Genomic DNA, 15,401 nt, shown 5'->3' on the forward strand with positions numbered 1-15,401 from the left:
ATTGATATAGTAATACAGCAGAGCATCGATTATCCAAATCAATTGAGGACTGGGGTTATTTGGATAACCGATTATGTACGAAAAAATATATTAACCTATCCCATGTTGAAATTTGTTCAAATCCTGGCACGTCCTTAAGTACCCTCTCATGGTCGTGCCAGTGCTGCCAGCTAAAACATGCACACCAACAAAAATAACATTGGAGTAGCCCAAGACATAGCCAAAGATTGCAGCACCACAGCACTAGCGGAAATTTATATTTGCCGACTGGAAAGCTTTCGGTTAACTCATGTTTTGGTTGATCGACATTCAGATAATCAATGCTCTACTGCAGTTATAAATTAAAAAATAAACTATGAAAAAAATTACATAGAAAATTATTTTGATGACCATAACATCCAACAATACAGATATGAGAGCTCTGTACCAATTAAACAAGGTATGATTCACTAAAGAAATCATACCTTGTTTAATGAAAAATGTTCTTCCTTACATTATAGATATTTGTTGAACTGTAATGGCTACACCATCCAATAGAATGCTAAAAATCTGTTTCATTCATCCAGTTACTTTTAGAAAACATTATTCAAAGATATACTGTATTTACTCTCATATAGGACAAGGTGTGACTTTAAAGATCAAAATACAGAAAATTAGATTTATTAATACAATTCTAATTTTATTTTGTTTAATCACAAGTAAAATATCAAATGAGCGTAAATGCACACATTGTCCCACAAAAATTTACTTGCGTTTTAATTAATTAAACTTTAAGAAAAAATCTTGTAAAATCGACAACATAATTTGTTCATGTAAAGCTGGACAATCGGGAGCCTTATTTTTGCCGATTATTAACAGTTGAATCCACTCTCCATCAATTACACTTACTCCGAATTCGGATTTCTAAATAATCATCTGTTTTCACACAGGAATGCATTAAAACTTATATCGTGCTCCCATGTGATTGTGGAATTTCAATCTGGAATTCAATTCAAAAGCTTTGCTTTTCCTATTGCTACTCATCTTTACTCCTGACAATATACAATAACAATTGAAACAACCCAGATAAAATACTTTTGTTTTTAAATACAAGAGGGTAAGCATCCAGTAAAAAATGCAAATACATGGTTTACAAAACTTATTTGCAAAAACACAAAGAATTTTTCGCTCACGCGTATAGGATGACCCAGGAATTTGAAGCTGTGATAAATGAATAAAATCCTTGTCTGATATGCGAGTAAATACGGTACGTTACTATTGTCTTCTAAACCGTTGTTTTTCTGTAAAAACTTTTTATAAATGCTTAATTTAACAGAATACATTTAAAATTAATAAATTTATTAAAATAATTAAAAAACAACTTTTCAAAATATTAAATAGGCATATAAGCTTCAATTTTAAATGAGCAGCCAATCTTGTAATTTGGCCAAAAAACAAATTACATTTGAAAAGATATAATTTATTACATTTAAAACTATTCCATTGTTATTTAAAATCAATTTTCCAAGAGATTCAATTATTTTTCTGAATCCATTTTGTCTGTCAAACCTTTAAATCAGTGTGGATGCCATAATAAATTAGTCTAATGGTATATTAATGTACTGGTGTTTAAAAAATTAAAATAAAACTATTAAAATTTAATTATAATTTAACATGTAATTCAACATTTTTTCAATTTTTATGCTGATAATTTTGATTATCGTAATAAAAAAAAAGTATTTTCAATTCCCATAAAATCACTTTTCAATATATTCAAATCTGATTTCATGATGAATTACTTATTTAAATAAGTAAAATAAAACTTTTTTTTCCACTTTTAAACTATACTGTTTTAAAGATGTAACTTATATAAGATATCTTTATTTTGTTTTATAATATAATTATATATAAAATACCTTTATTTAAATTTTTTATTTAAAAATTTTTCATTAAAACTAAATCTTTAAAAACTTATTGGAAAATATTTTCCATTAAAAACAACTAGATATATTATAGTAAATACAGTAGAAATCAGCATTTTTTTCTTTAGATGTATATACAATGGGCACAATGCCCAATAAAGGCAATATAATGACAATTCTGGAGGTTACCTATAGATAAAAGGCTACTCAGCTTTGTCATTATATAATTTTTTAATCACATTTATGAATATTTTTAATGTTAGTTTTATTATTATTATTATTATTATTTTAAAGAATTTTCAAAGTAATTGTGACATGCCATACTGCCATATTATGTTATTTGTAAAATCAAGATCATTCACACTTTTTCAGCAAATGGGTTTAAAATAAGCAAGTAAGCTTATACAAACATTTTCAGTTTATTTTATGTATAAAAACCTTCCTCAGGTTACAAACTACAAAATTCCAAAATGGAATGTTTCAAACATTCAATGACATTATTTATAAAATTTTTAAAATATTATAACTTTGTACAGAAAGACATATTTGCTGGACAAGTGTAAATGGAATTGATTTTGCATTGTCTATTCCAGTTTTGATTTTGGATTTTGTGTTTTTTGACAATCCAAATTAATTATGACAAAGGTTATTCAGATAATCAAAAATAAGGATAAATGGATTAATGAAAAAATATTCTTACCCACAAAAACTCTATTACAGTGTATTAACTTCGAAATAAAGGTTAAACCATTTTGTTTTCTAGAGTAAATATTCTAAAAGTAATGAACAATAACAACAATTTTATACATATCACCTTTTTTTTTTTATCAAAATTAATATGAAAATATAAAGACTACATTAAAATATATTTTGTCTAATGATATATATATTATACTTAAAGATAATAGAAAAAATATAAAACACTAGTTGAATTAGACAAAACAATGCACAATATGCAGTAATAACAAAAGACTTCAAACTTAATTGGTTAAATGTAGCAATTAAAATATTACAATAAAACTTCTTTCATATACCATTTTGATTATCTCATCTTATCTAATCATTATTAGCATGTGCCAACTGTCTGTAACATCATACATTAAATAAACATAGGCTGCTGTTACTATTATCATTATTTTGATCATTATTTTAGTCACTAGTTCTTAATCGCTTTTAAGCAATGAAGAACTATATGAAATTAAAGAAAATTAAATTAACAATGATGAAAAACCACAATTAATCACAATGAAACTAAAATTCTGCTGTCAAATGCACATCTAATATTTTAAAATACAGGTAGTAGTAAAGGTAACAAAACTGGTATATTTGCATTTAAATTCTCAACATTGCTTCTGTGAGGGATTCTCAACATTCTAGGAATGTGCTGAAACAAAATCACACTACTGATTATTTAACAAATTTATACCAGAATGTGTGTTTGAAGTTATGTTTTATTTGTTTTACTTTGCACTGTTGGAAATGCCTATCTTTAATGTTGTATAAATAACTTTTAGAAAATTTCCATTATCTGTTTTTTCATTTACCTTATCCTAGCTTTGAAGTTGTTGAATAATATAGGTTTTACTGTATCTATTTCATAAACTAATTTCTTAAATATATTACAATATTAATACTTAAACTCAAAATAATTTTCAGAAGTATCATATAATTTTTAAAGATGACTTTAAACTAAATTCAGAAAATGATACCAATGCAAACACTTCAAGGTATAAAGAAGTTCAAAGTAAATAAAATCGTACTCTAAATACTTTCAGAACTAGTGTGTGTGTTCTAGGATCTTTATGATTAAGAAGTTGACTATGTCTACATAGATATTCAAACTTCAATACTTTATAGCAGCATTTCTCAAACTTTTACTCGCCTGACCCAATATATTTGTTTGTAATGGTTCCATGATCCAAATGTTCATAATCTAAATTTTTTTTAAAAACCTGGTAAACTGGAGTCACTGGATATTATATAACAAAATAAGATTATGCATTATTGATAAAAATATTCTTTAAAAATTATTTATTGATCCACCTGTGCCAAAATCCATCCATTATTATTTTTTTTAATAATTTATTGTTATGTATGACAATAAATCTAAAAGTTTGAATAAACAAGAAAATATTTTCAAAACCATTGCAACTTAAATGACTTTATGACTACAACTTTACATAAAATATCTATTTTGATGTTACTCAAAATAAAAAAGCAAAATCAATTTCATATACACACATTCTATAATTTTAATTTTATTACTAAATGACAATAATAATTATAAGAAAAAAGTTGTTAAAAAATATGCAGTACTTAACAGATGTATTTACTGTTCCTAATTCTTAGAGACTGTTTCAATAATACAAATATTACTACATTCTGCAGAAATACTTGTATCATTTTGCAACCCATAGTTTGAGAAACACTGCTTTATAGAATATACATCAAAAACTAAACTTTAAATTCTAAATGGCCAATACCATTAGACATATTTCTAAAACTTCAAATTCATGTTAAAAATATATATTTCACACTTGTTGGACACTGGCATCTTTTCGTTCACTGAATTTAAAATCAGTCACAAACCTCAGATTTAAACAACAATTCTTTTATTGTTACTGTTTTTTGTTTTTTAGCAAAGCAAAAAATTGATGAAACAATAAAATAATTGTTTTAAGTCCAAGACTGGCTTAAAATTTTATAAATAAGAATAATCTAAGCATCACAAAAATGTATTAATTTGACCTAACTGTTGACTATGATTCACTTAAGATAAATATTAGATTTTTTGTATTTTTGTGTACTTTTTAAATAGAAATTAAAAATTTTTAAAGAAATTTTGAAGATTTGAAGTAATTAGCAGCTTTACTTATTTTTTTAAATCTACCATAATAATTCTAGGATTATAACTCCTCATTAGTTTAAAATATTCTAGACTTTATAAATTATAATTGAAAAATACTTAAATAAATATTAAATCATATAAAATTTATATTAAATAAGTTAGATTAAAACAAAACCTTTCAAAATACTTATTAGCATTCCAAAATTTCAGTTATCATCAATCATTAACTTTTCACTGTAATGTTAACCTAAGTACTTTGAAAGAACAAAATTAAATAGCATTCTTTTTTAAATCTCCAAATAAAATCACTGATTAATTCCTTAAATAATTTCATTTTAATTTATATTGTTCAAAGATTCCTAACTTATCAGGATACCTCATAAGTAATATTAAAAACATTTCTTAACACATGGTATGATTTCAAATATAAAAATTTTGTAACAAAAATCTTACCCCACACAAATCTTTTAATAATATATTTTGAAGAACAAGCTTTTCTCAAATGTTCATTTTTTAATCATTATTCAACATGCTTGAAAATTTAAAAATTTTATATCTCTCAGTTTAAAATGCATTCTAGAGAAATTAGTTCTCTAGATAAACATTATATTAGCATAGTAGATGAAATGTTAAAGTATATATTAGGTTTAAATTTTTGAAAAATTTCAACAGTTTTCCAGATCAAAATTTAAACTTGGTACCTTTTTGAATACCAAGTACAATGCTCTATAAATGATCTAATGGAATATTTAGAAATATTTTTTGGAATTTTAAATTTTAGGAATAGCTGTTCAATTAGTTTCCAATTAGTAACTGATATAATAACAATATTTACAATTAATCTGAATTTTACATTGATTCAACAATATGCAGCATTACAACAACTGATAAAACTTTTTTGTTGTTATCTATAAATACTAGGCTTAAATTCCTACCTTGCAAATTGTTTATAAATTTTATTCTTATATTTGATATCACCTTGAAGAATATTTTTGTGATCATTATTATGTTACATTGCGCTTTAATTCATTTTAATCACAATGGCCATTTATCAAATATTAGAACTTAATATGCAACAAATTCTGCTAGGCACTTCAATTCATAAGTTTAAACTTTAAAACTCCAAAATATATTCCTTTGCCAAATAGCATATGATAGGATGTTTGGGCTTATTATCCAAAGATACCAATTTTGAATCTTGTTCTGTTATAACTTTTCAAATTTTTCAAAAAAATTATAACTTCAGTAATTAGATATCAACCATAGATATTTTTTGTGCAATATTATTACAACATCTTTGATATTTCATCAGTTATTTTTCTCAATTCACATAATTCAATATAAAATTTTGTTTGATTCAATCTCATAAACTTTTTCTGTAACCAACATCAATTAGTTTTTTCAAACATCAACTTTTGTAAAAATTTGAATTCAATTATAGTATTTAGCGTAAAGGCTATATAACTTCAAAAAGCAACATTACAAGATTTTGTACAATTTGTTTAAGAGTCCTATATGAATATTGAATAATCTATCATATTTGAAACAACAAAAATATCACAACAATGTATTGTCAATCTCATTGAGCATTATCATTCTTTTCTTGAAATATTTGCTTAGCTGAAAATTCTAATTTCAATATGTAATTGTATATTACCTGAAATTTATATTATCATCTATTACATCAATTATCACTAACCAAATCTAAAACATGTCTATATTTTATTACTATAAATAAGATATTAAAAGTAACCTGGATGTTCCATAATACCATAATATTGCCCATTGTACACTACACCTATTTCTTGAAGAACATCGCCACGAATTGTTGCTTTGATGGTCCAATTATGAACATCAGAACTTTCCTGTTCTCTTTCTAAATGATCAACATCTATTATCTTAGAGCTTAACTGATCTAAAATTATTCCAATATCAACTAGATTTAAATGACGATTTCTCTCTAGAGACAATTGATCAACAAGGAGTAAATATCTTTCAGAAAGCTGCTCGTCTTCCACATTAGAATTTTCATTACCCTCCTCTTTATTTTCTTTGGGTATATTGATTAATGTGACTTGATTTTTCGAAAAGTCTCTCTTTTGGATTGCAATACATTCCTTTCTTGGCACTTCGGTTCCCTCGGGAATTGGAGAGGTAGCTGCCGATCTATTTATTTGTATTTTAGCACCATCGTGTAAACCGGAACAATGAAAGTCACAATCTAAATGATCGTTTTGATTCGGACTTTCAGACTGTTCCTCATCACCTGGTTGATTTTCGTTGATTACTATTGTTGGTCTAGAAGCAATGCCATCAAAACTAACTTTAGAAAATTTTCTAGCCTCAGATCTCTCTCTTACATTGGCTTCATTCTGACTATCTTTTGATACAACCTCAACCTTCCATGAAGAATCTGAAGTAATGATAGTTGGTTCAGGCTCCGATGACTTTTGAATATCCTTCTGATCCCAATGGAGTACAACTGTAACTCTTCCTCTGTTATCCATTATTTTCCACGATGGTTCTTTATCAACTAACTCCATACTATTAATAGCATTATACACAATGCGTGGAATGGCTGCAATAGCTAAAGATGTAACAAACCTTATTCAGAATCAAAACACCAAGATTTATTTATAACATAGTTTTTTTAAGTTAATAATGCATAAAAATTAATTTCTTTTTATTTGATTATTAACTTACAGAAAATGGTTTGCAGCTAACATATAAACAGATAAAGATGACATCATCAACAACAGAAGAGCCAATTTACCTCAGATCAAGAGATATAAAAATCTAAAAAATAAAATTGCTACTATTATTAAATCAAAAATAGAAAAATCAAATTAAAAAAAAAATTATAACTGTTGTATAAACTTAAAAATTAACATAATTTCTTTAATAAGAAAAATTATAAGATAAACATGCAGAAGTTCAGAAGATTAACTAAGGATAACCAGAAAACTTTACAGAAATTGCTTTCGATAATGAACAATCGATACTTTTCTTACCATAATGTTTGCAATTTTGGTACAAACAGCAAGTTTTAAATTATTAAAATACTGAATGACTATTTTATTATTCTTGAAATGGGATGAAATTTTCAAAATACACAGAGAATAATTTACTTAAAACATTAAGTGAAATTCACACCTATAATATTAACAGAATTTCCATTGTTAAGAAATAAATTTCTAATTTTTAAAACTACCACCTTGCTGNACTTTTGGAATACATGGTAAATTAAACGTTTCATCATGGTATTTATATGCGAAATTATACCCCGACTTACGCGAATTTGACTTACACGGTTATCTATCTACCTATCGCGTAAGTTCAGGGTATTACTGTATAGAAAGACAATATGATGGCAAAGTTCCTTCTGTCATACTCCAAATTGCCAAATGGTAAAACAGAATTCAAATTTTGTAGTCAAGAGTGACTTACTTTGGAGAGTGACTTATGTTTTTAGATTGTAAATTTTTACTAAAATTAAAAAGTTATGTAGCAATCATACATGACATCTTCGTAGAACTACTTGCAAATTATCTTTTGTTCCCACTCTTCCTTGTTGGCAATTAATATTGCTGTGGACAGATTTAGGCACAGACTAAACATACATCTAGTTAAGAAATGTTCTGTATGTTCTATGGGCTGCAATTATGCCTATCCTTTGTTTTGTGTGATAGATATATTCCAAAGAATGCCACATAAAATACAGTACATACATCCTGTAAAAATAGCTTGATAGAATCCACAATTTCAATGCAACAAAAAAATAAGCAATTATAGCAATTAAGCAATTTTACAAAAGAAAAATGAGCTTTTTTATTATAACATCATTTATCATTAACATTTGTATATAAATTGTATATTGAATAAATTGTATATTAACATTTGTATATAAATATAGGAAACACAAAATCAATGTACAGTAGACCCCCCTATAACGCGGGTTCCTATAACATGGCAAAAAAATTGCAACAGTGTTCATATAAAGACGCTAAAAGGGACTCGTAAAATGTCATCATCGACTCATGTCGCGACAGAATTGGTCGAATCTGGACCAATAGTAGACGAGCAGCCGAACTACTTACACGCTACAGAGAGTTTAGGTGAGTAAGTTGAGTTTACTATCATCTGTACAGTATTATATATAAATTACGTACTGTATATATAATTANTACTAAATGACAATAATAATTATAAGAAAAAAGTTGTTAAAAAATATGCAGTACTTAACAGATGTATTTACTGTTCCTAATTCTTAGAGACTGTTTCAATAATACAAATATTACTACATTCTGCAGAAATACTTGTATCATTTTGCAACCCATAGTTTGAGAAACACTGCTTTATAGAATATACATCAAAAACTAAACTTTAAATTCTAAATGGCCAATACCATTAGACATATTTCTAAAACTTCAAATTCATGTTAAAAATATATATTTCACACTTGTTGGACACTGGCATCTTTTCGTTCACTGAATTTAAAATCAGTCACAAACCTCAGATTTAAACAACAATTCTTTTATTGTTACTGTTTTTTGTTTTTTAGCAAAGCAAAAAATTGATGAAACAATAAAATAATTGTTTTAAGTCCAAGACTGGCTTAAAATTTTATAAATAAGAATAATCTAAGCATCACAAAAATGTATTAATTTGACCTAACTGTTGACTATGATTCACTTAAGATAAATATTAGATTTTTTGTATTTTTGTGTACTTTTTAAATAGAAATTAAAAATTTTTAAAGAAATTTTGAAGATTTGAAGTAATTAGCAGCTTTACTTATTTTTTTAAATCTACCATAATAATTCTAGGATTATAACTCCTCATTAGTTTAAAATATTCTAGACTTTATAAATTATAATTGAAAAATACTTAAATAAATATTAAATCATATAAAATTTATATTAAATAAGTTAGATTAAAACAAAACCTTTCAAAATACTTATTAGCATTCCAAAATTTCAGTTATCATCAATCATTAACTTTTCACTGTAATGATAACCTAAGTACTTTGAAAGAACAAAATTAAATAGCATTCTTTTTTAAATCTCCAAATAAAATCACTGATTAATTCCTTAAATAATTTCATTTTAATTTATATTGTTCAAAGATTCCTAACTTATCAGGATACCTCATAAGTAATATTAAAAACATTTCTTAACACATGGTATGATTTCAAATATAAAAATTTTGTAACAAAAATCTTACCCCACACAAATCTTTTAATAATATATTTTGAAGAACAAGCTTTTCTCAAATGTTCATTTTTTAATCATTATTCAACATGCTTGAAAATTTAAAAATTTTATATCTCTCAGTTTAAAATGCATTCTAGAGAAATTAGTTCTCTAGATAAACATTATATTAGCATAGTAGATGAAATGTTAAAGTATATATTAGGTTTAAATTTTTGAAAAATTTCAACAGTTTTCCAGATCAAAATTTAAACTTGGTACCTTTTTGAATACCAAGTACAATGCTCTATAAATGATCTAATGGAATATTTAGAAATATTTTTTGGAATTTTAAATTTTAGGAATAGCTGTTCAATTAGTTTCCAATTAGTAACTGATATAATAACAATATTTACAATTAATCTGAATTTTACATTGATTCAACAATATGCAGCATTACAACAACTGATAAAACTTTTTTGTTGTTATCTATAAATACTAGGCTTAAATTCCTACCTTGCAAATTGTTTATAAATTTTATTCTTATATTTGATATCACCTTGAAGAATATTTTTGTGATCATTATTATGTTACATTGCGCTTTAATTCATTTTAATCACAATGGCCATTTATCAAATATTAGAACTTAATATGCAACAAATTCTGCTAGGCACTTCAATTCATAAGTTTAAACTTTAAAACTCCAAAATATATTCCTTTGCCAAATAGCATATGATAGGATGTTTGGGCTTATTATCCAAAGATACCAATTTTGAATCTTGTTCTGTTATAACTTTTCAAATTTTTCAAAAAAATTATAACTTCAGTAATTAGATATCAACCATAGATATTTTTTTGTGCAATATTATTACAACATCTTTGATATTTCATCAGTTATTTTTCTCAATTCACATAATTCAATATAAAATTTTGTTTGATTCAATCTCATAAACTTTTTCTGTAACCAACATCAATTAGTTTTTTCAAACATCAACTTTTGTAAAAATTTGAATTCAATTATAGTATTTAGCGTAAAGGCTATATAACTTCAAAAAGCAACATTACAAGATTTTGTACAATTTGTTTAAGAGTCCTATATGAATATTGAATAATCTATCATATTTGAAACAACAAAAATATCACAACAATGTATTGTCAATCTCATTGAGCATTATCATTCTTTTCTTGAAATATTTGCTTAGCTGAAAATTCTAATTTCAATATGTAATTGTATATTACCTGAAATTTATATTATCATCTATTACATCAATTATCACTAACCAAATCTAAAACATGTCTATATTTTATTACTATAAATAAGATATTAAAAGTAACCTGGATGTTCCATAATACCATAATATTGCCCATTGTACACTACACCTATTTCTTGAAGAACATCGCCACGAATTGTTGCTTTGATGGTCCAATTATGAACATCAGAACTTTCCTGTTCTCTTTCTAAATGATCAACATCTATTATCTTAGAGCTTAACTGATCTAAAATTATTCCAATATCAACTAGATTTAAATGACGATTTCTCTCTAGAGACAATTGATCAACAAGGAGTAAATATCTTTCAGAAAGCTGCTCGTCTTCCACATTAGAATTTTCATTACCCTCCTCTTTATTTTCTTTGGGTATATTGATTAATGTGACTTGATTTTTCGAAAAGTCTCTCTTTTGGATTGCAATACATTCCTTTCTTGGCACTTCGGTTCCCTCGGGAATTGGAGAGGTAGCTGCCGATCTATTTATTTGTATTTTAGCACCATCGTGTAAACCGGAACAATGAAAGTCACAATCTAAATGATCGTTTTGATTCGGACTTTCAGACTGTTCCTCATCACCTGGTTGATTTTCGTTGATTACTATTGTTGGTCTAGAAGCAATGCCATCAAAACTAACTTTAGAAAATTTTCTAGCCTCAGATCTCTCTCTTACATTGGCTTCATTCTGACTATCTTTTGATACAACCTCAACCTTCCATGAAGAATCTGAAGTAATGATAGTTGGTTCAGGCTCCGATGACTTTTGAATATCCTTCTGATCCCAATGGAGTACAACTGTAACTCTTCCTCTGTTATCCATTATTTTCCACGATGGTTCTTTATCAACTAACTCCATACTATTAATAGCATTATACACAATGCGTGGAATGGCTGCAATAGCTAAAGATGTAACAAACCTTATTCAGAATCAAAACACCAAGATTTATTTATAACATAGTTTTTTTAAGTTAATAATGCATAAAAATTAATTTCTTTTTATTTGATTATTAACTTACAGAAAATGGTTTGCAGCTAACATATAAACAGATAAAGATGACATCATCAACAACAGAAGAGCCAATTTACCTCAGATCAAGAGATATAAAAATCTAAAAAATAAAATTGCTACTATTATTAAATCAAAAATAGAAAAATCAAATTAAAAAAAAAATTATAACTGTTGTATAAACTTAAAAATTAACATAATTTCTTTAATAAGAAAAATTATAAGATAAACATGCAGAAGTTCAGAAGATTAACTAAGGATAACCAGAAAACTTTACAGAAATTGCTTTCGATAATGAACAATCGATACTTTTCTTACCATAATGTTTGCAATTTTGGTACAAACAGCAAGTTTTAAATTATTAAAATACTGAATGACTATTTTATTATTCTTGAAATGGGATGAAATTTTCAAAATACACAGAGAATAATTTACTTAAAACATTAAGTGAAATTCACACCTATAATATTAACAGAATTTCCATTGTTAAGAAATAAATTTCTAATTTTTAAAACTACCACCTTGCTGAATGTACAGTTTTCTACCTCTGACTAAATCTTACAATTTTAACGATAGTGACAAACATTTAAATATATATATCTGCAGTGATTTGATTTCAATGCTGCCAACAGTTTTTTTTATTTTTCGCAAATGAAGGAATTTGATTTAATCTGTGTTAAGCAATAAATTAATTCACAAGATATTTGTTTTAATTCACCTGCTCTCAATGCTTCTACACCAGGAGGTAACCATGTTTCTTCCGGACAGAGCAGTTGTAATACTGTGTCACGTTCTACAACGTGAAGGTAGTTGTCATCTTCCACTTCTGTGCCATCACTTTCTATTACTACTTTCAAATCAGACCAAGTACTGTAACCTAATTTATCACCTCCTAAAAGTGAATAATTTTCATTAGAAAAGATTACTTTTATTTTTATATATATTGCATAAAAATAATTCTAATTAATATTACCTTTTTCTTTTAATTCTTTAAGTGAGGCGGCCATAACAGATTTTCGTTTTTGTCTATCTCCACTCCATATTTTATATGGACGTTTCTTATTTTCCTAAGAGAAAATCAAAATTTTTAGCTATATTAAAAATGAAATAAAAACATTTAAAATTAATTTGATATCCATATTTTTAATATTTATTGAAATAAACTAGGAAAACTTCTGGATATTGATGTTTCAATATGCAGAAGTCTCTGCAATACTGTGCATTATATTACTGCAGTCAGTAAGTTACTAAAGATTGTACAGTACATTAATACTTTACTGTCATGAAATTTTTTGAGCTCATTTCCTATAACATCTAACATCACATCCTTTGGATGTGATGTTAGATGTTATAGGAATGATATATATAGTTTTTATCTATGAGGATGATATATAGTTTTTATATATTTATATACATACTACAAACTAAAAACAGTATATAGTATGAAATAATTGTTAATTAGTATATTTAACATTATGGAAAAATGAGTCATTTTTAATTACTTTTTTAAAGTATACAATCTGGAAGTGTACAAATTTTAAAAATTGTTTGGAACTATTACTTTTTAACATCACTGAGGAGGGAATGAAAAGTATACATCATTTCAAAAGGCATATGTAAAAGTAAATTAAGCAAATAAAGTCACCATCAAGTGAAACTTTTAAATGTTAGATGTGATGTTTTGAAATTCTCAAACTCACCTGAAAGTTTACAGAGAAAAGAAAGTTTTTACACATATATTTCCAATGCTGATATAGTTTTTGATCAATACTTCACTAACATTTTGGCAATGTATATTTTTATTTCAATTGTAACAATTAAAATTTTTCAGATTTATATTATGATCAGAAACAGTTCTTTTGCAAATTTAATCAGCACTGAAGCTTAGAAGGAAAGTTAGCAATGATTATACAGTGGAACGTCATTTAACGAGCACCTTGCATAATGAGTTTTTCTCATAATGAGCAAAACAAATCATAAAAATTTGACTTGCTTAACAAGTGATGTTTTGCATAACAAGTGACAAAAAGAGGGGAAATCCTGGATTGTGCACATGCTCCATCAGTCTGTGTTTAGCATCTTAGTGTCGCTCATGATCACACATTTTTCCAAACTTGTGTTCACACATATTACATATAAATATCAACAATCATAGCCTGTTATTTAATTATAGCTTTTACATAGCCCAAGAATTTGGCACCTTCATCGGAATTATGGACCTTCATCTGTGATTTTTTTGTTTTCTGCAAATCAAATTCATATTCCAGGTTGGCTCATTCCGTGCTAGAAGAAAAGATGAAAATGATTCGTGCTTCTTAACGATGTATATTGTATAATTTTCTTTGAATAAACGTTATACATAAAATATTTAAGAATCTTTTTTGGCATGGAACGCATTTTACATTAATTTCTATTACTGTTCTGGAGAAAAACTGTTTTGCTTAACGAGTGTTTTGCATTACGAATAAGATTCTGAAACAAATTATGCTCATTAAGCAAGGTTTCACTGTACATAAATTGTATTGTATTAATCCACTATATATAATACAGTAATACCTCGACTTACGCTACCCTAACTTACGCGAACCTGGAGTTACGCGATTTTCAAATCTCGCTGATTTGTCTTTTGTTTGAGCGCCACGCAACTCTTGATTACTCGCTCCCCTCACATTATTGTTCAGCTTACATGTTCGGAAATGTCGCTCGGAATCAACGCATAGCTACAATTTATTTTGTGTTATTTATTTCCGTGTTTGTTTTATCTATGGAAACTTGACAGACTCTACTATGTCATCCAAACGAAGTAGAACTGATTCTTCTGCATCAAACAAGGAAAGAAAAACTTTATCTTTGGAATGTAAAGTTAACATTATTAAAGACTTCGATACAAAAATGAAAATTTGTGAATTGGCAAAGAAGTTTGATCTATCGGAATCGACGGTCAGAACAATTATAAAAGGTAAAGAAAAAATTCTCGACGCTGTGAAAAATGCTCAATCTTTAAATTCAAGCATCATTCATAAACATCACAGTATTATCGCTGAGATGGAAACAATGTTAAAATTTATGGTGTGATAAACAAGTAATTGTGAAAAATTGTATAATAATATAATATATTATACATATGTATTATCTAAGATTTTATTAAACATTTTTTTTCTAAATTATTGTTTTCTTTAGTCTCCGGC

The 15,401-nt window shown here is 26.5% G+C and overlaps 2 protein-coding genes across 2 annotated transcripts; both read right to left on the bottom strand.

Annotated features, from left to right (window-relative positions):
• Window positions 1-2,718: 2,718 nt before the first annotated feature.
• Window positions 2,719-12,786, bottom strand: LOC111628849. Its single transcript, XM_023372696.1, has 3 exons — window positions 12,735-12,786; window positions 7,453-7,963; window positions 2,719-7,336 (listed from the first exon to the last, which is right to left on the bottom strand). Exon 3 carries the CDS (start codon window positions 7,290-7,292, stop codon window positions 6,492-6,494), a length of 801 nt encoding a protein of 266 aa, XP_023228464.1. The 5' UTR covers window positions 7,293-7,336; window positions 7,453-7,963; window positions 12,735-12,786; the 3' UTR covers window positions 2,719-6,491.
• LOC111628848 lies at window positions 9,822-13,288 on the bottom strand. Its single transcript, XM_023372695.1, has 3 exons — window positions 13,187-13,288; window positions 12,932-13,105; window positions 9,822-12,107 (listed from the first exon to the last, which is right to left on the bottom strand). The coding sequence occupies exons 1-3, from the start codon at window positions 13,218-13,220 to the stop codon at window positions 11,263-11,265; spliced, it is 1,053 nt and encodes a 350-aa protein (XP_023228463.1). The 5' UTR covers window positions 13,221-13,288; the 3' UTR covers window positions 9,822-11,262.
• Window positions 13,289-15,401: the final 2,113 nt, after the last annotated feature.

The sequence above is a fragment of the Centruroides sculpturatus genome, unplaced genomic scaffold (genome assembly GCF_000671375.1).
Source record: "Centruroides sculpturatus isolate CEXI.00-Female unplaced genomic scaffold, Cexi_2.0 scaffold527, whole genome shotgun sequence".
Lineage (NCBI taxonomy): Eukaryota > Metazoa > Arthropoda > Arachnida > Scorpiones > Buthidae > Centruroides > Centruroides sculpturatus.

Excerpts from the sequence above, each read along its gene's own strand:
- LOC111628849 (XM_023372696.1), bottom strand. The coding sequence starts at position 7,292 with ATGGAGTTAGTTGATAAAGAACCATCGTGGAAAATAATGGATAACAGA.
- LOC111628848 (XM_023372695.1), bottom strand. The coding sequence starts at position 13,220 with ATGGCCGCCTCACTTAAAGAATTAAAAGAAAAAG. Across the intron at positions 13,106-13,186 it reads TAAAGAATTAAAAGAAAAAG|GAGGTGATAAATTAGGTTAC; the intron begins GTAATATTAATT and ends ATTCACTTTTAG. Across the intron at positions 12,108-12,931 it reads TGTAGAAGCATTGAGAGCAG|CTATTGCAGCCATTCCACGC; the intron begins GTGAATTAAAAC and ends TTACATCTTTAG.